The sequence below is a fragment of the Pelobates fuscus genome, chromosome 11 (genome assembly GCF_036172605.1).
Source record: "Pelobates fuscus isolate aPelFus1 chromosome 11, aPelFus1.pri, whole genome shotgun sequence".
Lineage (NCBI taxonomy): Eukaryota > Metazoa > Chordata > Amphibia > Anura > Pelobatidae > Pelobates > Pelobates fuscus.
The window spans coordinates 129,924,192-129,939,082 of record NC_086327.1 but is presented as its reverse complement, the minus strand read 5'-3'; the positions used below and the strand labels follow the sequence as shown (position 1 = coordinate 129,939,082).

At 43.9% G+C, this 14,891-nt stretch overlaps 1 protein-coding gene across 3 annotated transcripts in view; it reads right to left on the bottom strand.

Annotated features, from left to right (window-relative positions):
- Positions 1-14,891, bottom strand: part of ROBO4 (roundabout guidance receptor 4) — a 122,053-nt gene that overhangs the window by 72,344 nt on the left and 34,818 nt on the right. For all 3 annotated transcript variants that reach the window (XM_063437173.1, XM_063437174.1, XM_063437175.1), the window contains exons 2-5: positions 14,521-14,835; positions 3,821-3,975; positions 1,093-1,213; positions 81-219 (exon numbers count right to left, since the gene is read on the bottom strand). In XM_063437173.1, the coding sequence (XP_063293243.1) occupies positions 81-219; positions 1,093-1,213; positions 3,821-3,975; positions 14,521-14,835 (730 nt within the window). The remainder of the gene's footprint in view (positions 1-80; positions 220-1,092; positions 1,214-3,820; positions 3,976-14,520; positions 14,836-14,891) is intronic.

Sequence of the window (14,891 nt, the reverse complement as noted above, 5' to 3'; positions counted from 1 at the left end):
GTCTCCTGTCATTCTGTTCTAGTTATGGTCATTATTTCCTTCACAGTGACTGTATTTTAGAACCGGTCTTGTACACCTACCTCCCTTGAGGAAGCTCTCCTCCTTCTTTGCCCCATTGTACAATGGGTTTTGGGTCACCTTGGACACCACATGAAAATTGTACGATACTTCCCAATCTTGTCACGATGTCCACTGGTTTGGTCGTGATCACAGGTTTTTCTAAGAAAGGAGAAACTAAATGTTATCCCACCACAACAACAGTGTTCACTACGCATTAAGCAATGTTTAAGTCGATTTATTGACCCGAGACCCAGTCCTCTATTATCCAAACCTAATCTGAACCAAACTTCATATGAAGTCTTAACATCACAGTGAGTCCTTTGTACTTCAACCGCAATTAAATTCTTAATGTCAGTACAAAATGCAATCTCAACCTCCTCCTCTGCTAACCACAACTCAAACCTTGATCCTAACCTCAACTTCAACCACAGTCATAATATCAACATGTGGGTAACCCTTGTCTAAATCAGTGCCCACCCTACCCAGCACTGAGATTTGGGTAACCCTCAGTGTAAATCAATGCCTCCCTTACCGAACACAAAGATTTGGGAAACCCTCAGTGTAAATCAATGCCCGCCTTACCCAGCACAGAGATTTGGGTAGCCCTCAGTGTAAATCAATGCCCGCCTTAACCAACACAGAGATTTAGGTAATCCTCAGTGTACATCAGTGCCCCCCTTACCCAGTACCCAAATTTGGGTAACACTCAGTGTAAATCAATGCCTGCCTTACCCAACACAGAGATTTGGGTAACCCTCAGTGTAAATCAGTGCCCGCCTTAACCAACACACAGATTTGGGTAACCCTCAGTGTGAATCAATGCCTGCCTTACCCAACACAGAGATTAGGGTAACCCTCAGTGTAAATCAGTGCCCGCCTTAACCAAATCTGAGATTTGGGTAATCCTGACTGTAAATCAGTGTCCCCCTTACCAAGCACACAAATTTGGGTAACACTCAGTGTAAATCAGTGCTCACCTTACCCAGCACCGAAATTTGGGTAACACTCAGAGTAAATCAGTGCCTGCCTTACCCAACACAGAGATTTGGGCACCTCTACTCTCTTTTTCCCCAGCTTGGTTTGTGGCGACACACATGTACACCCCGGAATCTGACTTCAACGCATAGCTGATGGCGAGTTTACCAGGCGCGACCTAAAAGGGAAAATATCATGTATTTTAATTAATTTAATCTCGTTAGAGAATAATTAATAACATAAACAATATATAAAGAATGAAGAAACATGGGATAGCAGAAATCTCTCCGATCCTCAAAATGAATGATAGAGGTTAATCACGTGCCAAATATTCCTTAAAGAGTGAAAGCTCTTATGGTTCTGGGGAGTTAAATTTTATCACACAATCTTATTAATGTGATATTTTGTGGACCCAGGACATACTTGATGTATCTTTAATGTATCCTTCCGGGTAAAATATTTATAAATAAATAAATTACACATTAATAGAGATGTCCCGAACGGTTCGCTGGCGAATAGTTCCTGGCGAACATAGCTTGTTCGCGTTCGCCACGGATGGCGAACATTTGCGATGTTCGGTCCGCCCCCTATTCGTCATCATTGAGTATACTTTGACCCTGTACCTCACAGTCAGCAGACACATTCCAGCCAATCAGCAGCAGACCCTCCCACCTCCTGGACAGCATCCATTTTAGATTCATTCGGAAGCTGCATTTTTTTTTTTTTTTTTTTTTTTAGACAGAAGTGTGTTATATTTGAGCATGCTAGGCTGAACGTGCGTATATCATGGCTAGTTGCACTGAAGGTATGAGTATATAGCAGTACATTGTTGTGAAAGATGGCTGTCATGTTTAGGGTGTAGCTTGCACGTTATCAACTGTGTATTTATATCAGCAGCTCCACCACTAGTTATAAATCAAGTGTGAGTCGCCCCATGAGATGAGACTAGTGAATAACATAATACATGAACGGTTAAGGTAAAGGCATATAAGGAACTACGACAATAAACTCTTTAGGAGGTGAAATAATGACATGTTTAAACGCTTGGTACTTTACGATTAGTTAATGTGAGAGCAGTTCATGTGATCAAAGGCATGGTGTGGAGGATCGGCTATAGTGGGACATGCTTGGCAGGCTGCTATTTACTGCTTCTGCTCATCTGATCCCTTCTGGGCGCCAGGTGCAGACCCTGGGAGTCCCTGATACCTGGAACAACAAAGGCAAGTCTCTGGCTAAGTGCCGGGTTCGCAGCTTGAGGTGGTGGAAGCTTGTTTTGTTGGGTGGTCGGATCTGTCCCGGTGGTGCTTCACGTCCGGTGCGGGATTGTGGTGGCTTAAGGTGGAGGCGAGTGCTTGACGTGGGGCAGGCTCTGCATTTCTGTTTGTGCCTCCGGTCCCGTCTTCGACGCCTTTTGCATTGGTGGATTTTAATGGGGACTGCTTCGCTTAGCTGTGGTGGAGCTTGTTGGGGCTTTGGTGGAGCTTGTTGGGGCTTCCTGCTTCTTATTTGCTTCCAAAATTGATTAAAGAGTCTGTCCAGCTTAGACTCAATATCCTGCCATGCTTTGCTGGTACCAGGAGGACACGCGGCTGTCGCAGATGAGTATGTCAGCCTGGGCGGCTGTGCTCTGTGCGTCCATTAGCTCCAGACAGCCTCTCAGAGGTGGACCGGGATAACCCCCACCGGTCCGAGGGGGGGTAACGGAGCTCCTGTCGAGAAGTAGCTGCTCCTGGGCATCCCAGGATCGGGAGATTGCCCGCCTCTCCCGCCCGGTGAGCACCAGGCCACACTTGCCATGCGGAGGTAAGTAAGACTCTGTCGCTGACCGCTATTAAGCATGTCGGGTCGGTCAGGTAGGAGCAACATTGCTGGGTCATCCCCTTCTGGGGTGAAATTCGCTTGTTGATAGCTGCTTAAAGTGAGATATTGAGGGAGCTCACACGAAGTGCGTCTTTCCTCCATGACAGTTAGGCCCCGCCCCCCGGAAGCTGCATTCATAGTGAGAGGAGGGACAGTGTAGCTGCTGCTGATTTAATAGGGAAATCGATAGCTAGGCTAGTGTATTCATTGTCTCTGCTGTATACTGTGCCCACTTGCCCAGTGCCACCACTCATATCTGGTGTCACAATAGCTTGCATTTAAAAAACAAACAAAAACTTTTTTGACTGTATTATAATAGCAGTCAGTTTCCTTCACACGTGTGCGTTTCAGGGCCTGCCAGGGCACAGTGTCACACCAGTGCAACTCATATCTGGTGTAACAGTAGTGTACATTAAAAAAAACTAGAAATTTGACTGTATTATAATAGCAGTCAGTTTCCTTCACACGTGTGCGTTTCAGGGCCTGCCAGGGCACAGTGTCACACCAGTGCAACTCATATCTGGTGTAACAGTAGTGTACATTTAAAAAAAAAAAAAATACAGGGGGAAAAAAACTGATTAATTTGTGTTTGGATGTGAAAATGTTGCTATTTCTTTATAAACACTATTTACAGTTGTTGAGGTTGTGAGGACAGACCTCCAGAATGAAAATAATAATTCACTTTAAACCTATAGAAATGTATACAGTGTGATGGGGAGGGGTGATAGAAATTCATACATAACCTCCCGCCCTCTCTCTGTAGTTTCTATACATTGGATTTTTACTTTAATTTGTAAGATTTTTTTCTGCTACAGAAAGTAAATTTTTATAGAAAAAAATTAATATTTTACTGTCAGACTGCGGCCTTTCTTTATCTGCAGCAACAAAAAGGAAGAAATATGTAAATTTCCATAATTAGAATTACCGTAAAACGGCTGCTGGCAGTTACAGGAACCCCGTCTTTTTTCCAGGTCACCGTAGGCTCAGGATGTCCTTTAGGAGGCAAACAGTCAATGACAAGCGGGTTGCCCACGGCTACCATGGCATTGGATGGCTGGAGACGGAAATCATCCCTCAGAGCTGAAACAAGACACAGCAAACACTACAATTAGTATACAAGGATTGTGGGATCCCCCTAACTCCTAATATGAAGTTATAAATGCGGGGAGGAGGACTCTGGGTACATAGGAAGGGTGTCTGGTAATTTGTGAACCACTTAGTACAAATGGAGGGAGGGGGTCTGGTTAGATAAAGATATGATAGATGGGGTGTCACTAGGGTGTCTCTGCATAGATGGTGTGTCATTGTATAGATATGGGGGTCTCTGCATAGATGAGGTGTCACTGTATAGATATGGGGTCTCTGGGTAGAGGGGGTATCACTGTATAGATATGGGGGTCTCTGGATAGAGGGGGTGTCACTGTATAGATATGGGGGTCTCTGGATAGAGGGGTGTCACTGTATAGATATGGGGGTCTCTGGATAGATGGGGTGTCACAGTATAGCTATGGGGGTCTCTGGATAGATGAGGTGTCACGGTATAGATATGGGGGTCTCTGCATAGATGGGGTGTCATTGTATAGATATCGGGGTCTCTGGATAGATGAGGTGTCACGGTATAGATATGGGGTCTCTGGATAGAGGGGGTGTCACTGTATAGATATGGGGGTCTCTGGATAGAGGGGGTGTCACTGTATAGATATGGGGGTCTCTGGATAGATGGGGTGTCACAGTATAGATATGGGGGTCTCTGGATAGATGAGGTGTCACTGTATAGATATGGGGGTCTCTGGATAGAGGGTGTGTCACTGTATAGATATGGGGTCTCTGTATAGATGGGGTGTCACTGTATAGATATGGGGGTCTCTGGATAGATGAGGTGTCACTGTATAGATATGGGGGTCTCTGGGTAGAGGGGGTGTCACTGTATAGATATGAGGTCTCTGGATAGATGGGGTGTCACTGTATAGATATGGGGGTCTCTGGATAGATGAGGTGTCACTGTATAGATATGGGGGTCTCTGGATAGAGGGGGTGTCACTGTATATATATGGGGTCTCTGCATAGAGGGGGTGTCACTGTATAGATATGGGGGTCTCTGGATAGATGAGGTGTCACTGTATAGACATGGGGGTCTCTGGATAGAGGGGGTGTCACTGTATAGATATGGGGGTCTCTGCATAGATGGGGTGTCACAGTATAGATATGGGGGTCTCTGGATAGATGAGGTGTCACTGTATAGATATGGGGGTCTCTGGATAGAGGGGGTGTCACTGTATAGATATGGGGTCTCTGCATAGATGGGGTGTCATTGTATAGATATGGGGTCTCTGTATAGCTGGGGTGTCATTGTATGTATATATAAATATAGGGTCTCTGCATAGATGGGGTGTCACTGTATAGATATGGGGGTCTCTGGATAGAGGGGGTGTCACTGTATAGATATGGGGGTCTCTGCATAAATGGGGTGTCACTGTTTAGATATGGGGTCTTTGGATAGAAGGGTGTCACTGTATAGATATGGGGGTCTCTGCATAGATGGGGTGTCACTTTATAGATATGGGGTCTCTTCATAGATGGGGTGTCACTGTATAGATATGGGGTCCCTGCATAGATGGGGTGTCACTGTATAGATATGGGGTCTCTTCATAGATGCGGTGTCACTGTATAGATATGGGGTTTCTGCATAGAAGGGGTGTCACTGTGTTGATTTTGGGGTCCCTAGAATGGGGTATGTCACTGTGTAGATATGTGATCACTGAATACATAGGGTATTTGTATATATTAGGGGTGTCTCTGTGTGTCAATGTCGGATTCTTTAATCTGTCATTGTTTTGCCTGCGGTCACAGTGTTGGCTTTTGAGCCTGGACACAGTAACTATCTCAGACACTTCCTTCCTCCCTATCAAGTCATATCCTCTCTGTACTTTCGAAAATGAATTGAAAATGCACATTAAGAAAGGATGTGTAAAGTGACTCATCTCTGAGGCCGTTACTCGGAGCCGTCACTCCCCCTTTATTAGGACAAACTAGCATTCTCTCACCTTGTTCCTTTCTTTCTAATTACTAAGGCACAAACTATCTAAGCTCTCTAGGACTGCGTTATATATCCAACGCACCAGTTTAGCTTGAAAAAGACAATTTAACCCTCAAGGAGCCAAAGTGTTTTAACAGTCCTATGATAGCGAGCTGGGTCGTTTTCTATATACGTCCCGTTCTGAGGAATTTAATTCTACACCTTTATAGTCTGGATTTGGTAAAGGCGATTTGATGATTCTGCTATAAGGACATTTATGTCGAGACTAATGAGATAAGAGAGAAGCAGATTAATAATCTGGGAAATAATCCATTAAGATATGACATTTTTTATGATTTGCGCTGTGTGACATCACTAACGACAGACACAGCGTTCTATGTTATAAATGTTCTCTGAGAAAGCAACAATTAACTTTTAACTTGTCATTCATTTATAAAAGTTTAAAGGTTGAAACAATTGTATTAAACTACCTTTCTAATAAATAAATAATTTGCTGATGTTTCTGTCGAGTTTTTTCCCCCATATTATTAAAAAAATCTCTGCTATAAATTTCTACCAAACATTCAATATGAAAATGGCAGCCACGTTTTATTTAATTTAAAAAATGTTTTACTCCATTACTGATTATTCCATTAAAACCTATCTGTATAATATTAGTGGTTTGTGTTTTATCCTTCACGTGTATTTCAATATACAGATCATAAAAATCAAATGGTACAGAGGATTTGTAAAAAGCACATAAGTTCATGGACGCACAGAGATATATATTTTTTTTTAAATATACTACTTTGCTTGTTATTGGGATCATTGGGGGTTGTTTAGAAATGGTCAGTAATTGCTTTGTTTAGCTGGTTGAATTACACAATGAAACCACTCAATTAGGATCTATTTAAACCACAGGTCCTTTTACCCAGAAATATCAGAGTTATGTGAAATACTGTCGTCCACCCCCTTAATGAATATTTATAGTTACTGACCCTCCGAGGGGGCTTCACAGATCCCGTGGGAGACTTGTCATCTAACAAAGTGTTAATTAAAGCCCCTGTGTGCTGTCTGACAGGAATTAATTGCACTGCTAATTAAACTGTTAGTTAGTTATTGTCCCTACTCAAAGTATACAAAGAATTCCTTGGAAAAGGAGAATTTATAACTATGTGTAACTTTTCAACTGTGACAAATACACTGCTTACGCACACGCCCTGCGTGTGAAATTGGGAAGATGTTCGTTGTATATCAAGTGATGGAATGACACACACATTCCAGATTCGCAGTTGGGAATTATGAGAATATAAACTCTGAATTTTGACACGATGCAAACTATCTGTCTACATTGGGGTAAATGTCAGTCACATTATTTTTCTCACAAAGACCCAATGTAAGGCCGAAACATTGCTGTGTCCACCTTTTCTAAAAAGTGTGACTGTAGAGCATTGGAGTCCTGGGACCTTTTTTCTCCATATTTTTAACATGTGTGGTCTGACATTGCAATGATTGGACGCTCACTGATTTTATAATGCATTGCTGTAATATTATTGATTTCAAATAAGGAAGTAAAGTACATTTTCAGAGATCCGACATGGCACAGGGTCTTCTCACCACCCACCATGACACTCCAAGACCACTCATAACCCATCATGTGTGTCTCTAGCCACTCCAAGACCATTCATAACCAACCATGTGGGTCTTTAGCCACAAAAAACACTCAAAACACATCATATGTGTCTCTAGCCACTCCAAGATCACTTATAACCCACCATGTTTTTCTCTAGCCACTCCAAGACCACTCATAAACAACCATGTGTGTCTCTAGCCACCATGAGTGTCGTTAGCCATTCAAAGACCACTCATAACTCACCATGTGTGTCTCTAGCCACTCCAAGAACACTTATAAACCACCATGTGTTTTTGTTATGCACTAAAACCACTCATAACTCACCATGTGGGTCACTAGTAACTCCAACCCAACTCATAACCCACCATGTGTGTCTCTAGTAACTCCAAGACCATGCATAACCCACCATGTGTGTCTTTATCCACTCTAAGACAACTCTGTAACAGAGCTCCTGTACTCCGACTTCGTACATCAGATAAATTTGCTTCATAGCTGCAATTTGGGACCCTGGAGCGCTTCAGACCTAGTCGCCAAAGCTTAACTGGGGCCTCTGCCACCCTGAACAAGGATGCTGTGGTTAAAGCTCTCAGCAGTGGTTGTAGCTCTTTGCAGTGGTCATAGCTCTCTGGGGTGATTATAGCTCTGGAGACCCTTTTGCCTGTGAAGCAGTGATTATAGATAGTTTTCACCAAATATTAGCTGAGACTGAATGTAGGGAAGTAGAATGCAGCTTTATTGAACACCCACAGCTTTGTATACACAGAAATGTGGATTCACACACAAGGGGATCCTACATGAAATCCAATGACTATTACAATAGTCCCACCACTCTGTTTGGGGTCTTGATTGCAAAATCCACAGCTGTGCCTCCCAAACATGTAGCCCAAAGTGTACCCTTTTACTTCATAGCTCTCCCGCACATATTATATAACCCTGGATAGCTCTCCATCGAGCGCCAGTAATGTCCAAATAGCGGCTTGATTGGAAGATCTGCGCCCGAGTTATAGCATGTCAAATATTGACTGCGTCTAGTTATTCTTCGATCTGACTAAGAGTTCCAGGCATGCGGCTGCTTTTCCCAGTCTTGCAAAAAGGGGTTCCTGGGGCTCTGGGTAGGTTGGCATCCACACATTTTAAATGTCCCTGGGAAGCTCTCCATGGAATTCCCATCCTGGCAAAAGAACAACATGATTGGTGGTCGGGGGAATGAAAGATACCCCAACAAAGATTCACTGGATCACAGCACAGTCCAAATCCGGCAAACCTTTCCAGAGCATTTCAGGGTATTTCCCAGTCCGTCACTCGATGCATAAGATGGATCCAGACAACTCCCCGACGCCCCTAATTCTGGATGAGAAGCAGAATAAACATCCAGAGGGTATCCATACCCCATTCTCATCATGAAAATATTTATTTTTAGTCTGTGATAATAGCCTATTTAGTCCATGGTGGAATGGGGTTCTGTGACACACTCATAACCCACCATGCATTTCTTTAGCCACCAAGACTACTCATAACCCACCATGCGGGTTTCTAGACCCTCCAAGACCACTCATAACCCACCATGCATGTCTTTAGCCACCAAGACCACTCATAACCCACCATGCATGTCTTTAGCCACCAAGACTACTCATAACCCACCATGCATGTCTTTAGCCACCAAGACTACTCATAACCCACCATGCATGTCTTTAGCCACCAAGACCACTCATAACCCACTATGCATGTCTTTAGCCACCAAGACTACTCATAACCCACTATGCATGTCTTTAGCCACCAAGACCACTCATAACCCACTATGCATGTCTTTAGCCACCAAGACTACTCATAACCCACCATGCGGGTTTCTAGACCCTCCAAGACCACTCATAACCCACCATGCATGTCTTTAGCCACCAAAACTACTTATAACCCACCATGTGTGTTGTTATCCACTCTAAGACCTCTCATATCACACCATTTTATGTCGCGCCACCAAGCAGGGGCAACCTTCATCTCTTTATCATCAAATAGTTGAATTATTTGTAAGCTCATTATAAATCACCCCAGAATAAGTTTGCGTTTATTAATGATATATATTTCCAGCTTGGCTTGCTAACACTGTTCCCATGTTATATTGTTTACAAGCCGAAAATGAATATATAAATCATATCTGCAAACTGCCTTATTAACTCAGGCCTGAACATCATACATTATTTTATATACTGTTAATGTTAATTTACTCCCATTTAGTCTCCATTCTACGTTGTTTATGGCAAATCCCTAAATAGCGTTTGTAATGCTTGTGATTTAAAGAGACATTCTTGGCCATTAAACCATGTGTTTCCAGTTACACCATACAATTCAGCATCTATTTATCTAAAAAATAGGACTCTAAATAATTCCTTTCTGGCTACTAAAACCTAAATATACTTTTTAAAATATAAAATGATACAAATTTAATTGTTCTCATATACAGTCGAAGGCATTACTAGCAGTAAAGCTTACTGAAAATGGCAACGGGCATGATGCCCAAATACAGTAAATAAAAGTATTGAAAACTGTTATAGCAATCTTTACCAATCTCTGGAATGCTAATGTTGATAGTAATATGATAGAGTCCATTCACTCCTGCCTCCTCCATGACTGTAGGAATGGTATGACCCATTGAAACTTCCTTTATGGTTTGGTTGCAGGAGGTGAGCTTACATTTTCAGCACCTTTGCAGTCATTATATCAGTGAATATTGGGCTGTGGCAGATACATTTGTTCCTCTACAGGCTGGCAATCATATCTAGAGTATACATTAGGCTGAGTGAGGCATTATGGACTAGATTTCATACTGCAAAACACATGAAAATAAAAAAAATTTGTACTTCATTTAGGTAATGAAAGGGTTAAGCAAAAGTTGTTTTGGTTATCAGAGTGCCCCTTTCACGGTCAGTGTTCAAAATGCCATCATTCTGATAAATTTTGACAGAACCTTTACTGTTAGTTCTATGGTTGACTCAGCGTAATATTTACTATACGAGCCCCCACATGTCACCCAATCCCTTCCCTTCTAAACAATCCAATGGTTATTGAAGGGTTATTTACTAAAGGGAGAGTTCAAAGTGAATTTCAAATTTAAGGTTAAAGTAGCCAAATTGAAAGCATAGTTGAATATCAATAATTTAAGAAGAAGAATATTTATTTTTTTCCAGTTTGGCTATTTTCACCTTAAATTCGAGCTTCACTTTGAATTCTCACTTTAATAAATATAATTGAAAGCCAACAACAGACTGTAGTTTAGAGCATAAACGCATTCTTCATCTGATTTTGAATGGTTAATAATAAGGATTATTCTCACCAGGGCCGGATTAAGAGCACAGTGGGCCTGGTGCTGACAATTATAATGAGCCTAATTACGGAATCTTATCGACCAACTTACTAAAACAGTCATACCTCCCAACGGTCATGTATCTGATGGAGATGGTGCTGGAAGGAAACTCATAGGATGCAGCTATAAGAAAACACATACTCTATGCTAATCTCTCTCTAATTTATGCTTTCATCTTTCAAGTAAATCCATGCCCCCTAACAGCAGTGTTCAGTGAAGCAGGAAGTCAATGGGCGGGGTAAAAGGGTGTGCCACTGGTGCGAATCACGTGACCAGAATTGCCAAAAGGGGCGAACATGCCCAAAAAGGGGGCATGTAGGTCCAAAGAATTTGAAGGACAGCCTGGCATGAATGCCAATCATGCAACCTGTCCAACTAAAGGCATACTATTGTCAGGGTACCTGTAGTCTCTACCTCAGAGGAGGTGAGAGACTTAGACGTTTATCCTCCCAGAGGGGTTGTTTCTTCCGTTCCTCGCGGTTCTCTCGGCCATTTACAAGCCGACCGCGAGGGATCCACTTCCTTATATGACGCGACGCTCAGTAGTCGACGTCATGACGCCAACCCGGGTCGACCTGTCAGTCAAGTCCCGAGCACTAATCAGGACTCGTCGTGGGGCGTGATTACCCTCTAGAATCAAGGTATAAAGTAAGGCTTTCGGCATCTGCTCATTGCCCTGTCGTGGTTCTAGCCTGTCTAGTCACTCAGTGCTCTTGTATTCTAGTTGTCTCTTTGGTTCTGACCCGGCTTGTTTGTACTACCCTGTTTATCTCTGTTACCCTTTGACTCGGCTTGTCTCTCGCTTACCTGTCCTCTCGTTCCCCCGACCTCGGCTTGTTCCTAGACCATTCTCTACTTACTCCTTACGTTAAGTCCGGCCATTCTAAGGTCCGGTATACTTACCTACCACCTGTTTGTACTCTGCGTGTTGGATCCCTGTCCCGATCCTGACAACTATGCAGTCAGCCCCCTGAGCTTGGCATAAATGCGTCTAATGATGCGCTCTAAGGACTGCCCCCTAGCACTCGCTGGTCCACTTGTCTCCTTACCATATTACTAGCAGGCAGAAGTTCCTGGTATATAGTCTGGGACAGAGTAAAGGTGTATGTAGTGAGTGTAGAAGAAAGGGGACATGCCACAGTGTTAGAGAGACCAAAGTCTGCATTACCTAAACTAATTTTATTGTCATCCAGTCCACACAAGTTTTGTTCCCATACATCCCTCTTAAGCTTCCAAACTTAAAGGGACACTAAAGTCACCAGAACAATTACAGCTTATTGTATTTGTTCTGGTAAGTTGAATCATTCCATTCAGGCTTTTTGCAGTAAACACTGTCTTTTCAGAGAAAATAACTCCACTGGCTGCTCCTTATATGGCTGCTAGAGGTGCTTCCTGGGGCAGTACTTCCTAGTGTGCAGCACTGCCATTCAGTGTCTCCACCCTCTGCATTCAGACACTGAACTTTCCTCATAGACATGCATTGATTCAATTTATTTTTATGAGGAGATGCTGATTGACCAGGGCTATGTTGGACTTGTGCTGGCTCTGCCCCTGATCTGCCTAGTTCACAGTCTCAGCCAATCTTATGGGGAAGTATTGTAATTTTCTCAGACCACCACTTCTAAAGATGTCAGCAGACAGTCAGTTCAGAGGCAGAGCCAGCAGCTGCAGACTTGAATACAAGTAATATTTTACTATATTTAGAGAGGCAAGAAGGGGCCAGGGTTGTGGTTTTAACATAATAGGGTCAGAAATACATGATTGTGTTCCTGGCCCTATAGTGCTCCTTTAAGCAAGAGTATGTGAAGCGTAGTTAGGGTTGCCACCTTTCTTGGGAAAAAATACCAGCCTTAATCATTTGTATAATTAATTAGTTATGATGTAAATCATAAGGAGTGACATCAGAGAAAAGTCTGTAAAATCACCAACAAACTACTCACAGTTTGATTCTGCTGTATAGATGGATTGCTCCCAGTGTCTCCCTGTCTCCCAGTGTCTCAGTCTCAGTGTCCCCATATCGCCCAGTCCCCTAGTCTCCCAGTGTCTCAGTGTCCCCATTTCTCCCAGTGTCCCAATGTCTTAGTGTGTCCCCATGTCACTAGGATACTGGGGACACTGAGAGACATGGGGACACAGAGAGACATGGGGACACAGAGAGACATGGGGACACTGAGAGACCCGGGGACACAGACACATGGGGACACTGGGAGATATGGGGACACTGAGAGACATGGGGACACAGAGACCCGGGGACACAGACACAGGGGAAACTGGGAGAAATGGGGACAATGAGACACTGGGGACACAGACACTGGGAGACATGGGGACACTGAAACATTTGGGGACACTAAGACACCATGGACACAGAGACATGGGAACACATACACTGGGAGACTAGGGGACACTGGGAGACTAGGGGACACTGGGGACATTGGATGGGAGACAGACACTTGGGGACACTGGGAGACATGGGGACAGTTGTGGACATAGACATGGGGACACTGGGACATATAGGGACACTGGGAGACATGGGGACACTAGGCACACTGAGACACTAGGAACACAGACACTGGGAGACATGGGGACACTGAAACATTTGGGGACACTAAAACACTAGGGACACAGAGACATGGGAACACAGACACTGGGAGACTAGGGGACACTGGGAGACTAGGGGACACTGGCTGGGAGACAGACACTTGGGGACACTGGGAGACATGGGGACAGTTGTGGACATAGACATGGGGACACTGGGACATATAGGGACACTTGGTGACACTAGGCACACTGAGAGACATGGGACATTGAGACACTAGGGACACTGGATGGGGGGCATGGGGACACTGGGAGACATGGGGACATAGTGTCTCCATGTCCCAATGTCTAGGTGTCTCCCAATGTCCCTATGTCTCACAGCGTCCCCATGTGTCTCAGCATCTCCATGAGTCCCGGTGTCCCCTAGTGTCTCAGTGTCCCCATGTTTTCCAGTGTCCCCAAGTGTCTCAGTGTTCCCAGTTCTCCCAGTGTCTGTGTCCCCATGTCTCAGTGTCCCCTAGTGTCTGTCTCACCATGTGTCTGGGTCCCCTAGTGTCTCAGTGTCCCCATATGTCCCCTAGTGTCTCAGTGTCCCCCTAGTGTCTCAGTGTCCCCATGTGTCCCCTAGTGTCTCAGTGTCCCCATGTGTCCCTGCTGCCTTTCCCCCCATCCCTCACTTACCTGAGCTGTAGAGCTGCTGGCTGTGTTGCTGCTCCCCCACGGATCAGTGAGTAGAGAGAAGCAGTAACTTCCTATCCCTGCCTCTCTCCACACACAGTGACCCCTACTCGCCGGTGCTGGTATTGCAGAGTAATCTCCATTTATTCTGAGAAAAATACCTGCATTTGTATTGCCGGTATTACTGCAATACCAGCACAGCCAGGCAGCCTCAAATACCAGCTGTACCATTAAAATACCAGTCAGATGGCAAACCTAAGAGTAGTGTGTAAAAAAAAAAAAATTAAAAAAAAAATTTTTTTTTACACATTTTTTTTTTTTTTTTTTAAATGGGCCTATTCCATGGGCCTGGGCCTGGAGCTGCAGCTCCATCAGCCCCTATGTTAATCCGGCCCTGATTCTCACCAGCAATGAAGAGAGAAGAGTTCCTGCTGTAAGCGGTTCCTAGATGGTTTCGTGCTACACACATATAGATTCCCTCATCGGATTTCCCTTTGAGTTGGTAGAAAAACAGTGATCCTCCCGGTAGCAGAACGCGTTGGGGATGTTGAGTGTTTTTGTTAGTTTCCACATATTCTCCATTGCGATACCATTCGATAGTAGGTGCTGGATTGCCCTCCGCCCGACAATTCAGAGTAGCTGGTTTGTCTTTTTGTACAACCAAATCCGAAGGATGATCGATGATCCGAGGTGCAAACTCATCAGAAAGAGTTTTTGAACCTGGAAATAAAATTTAAATACAGTGTCTTTAATTACATTGCACTGGTAAATCGAAT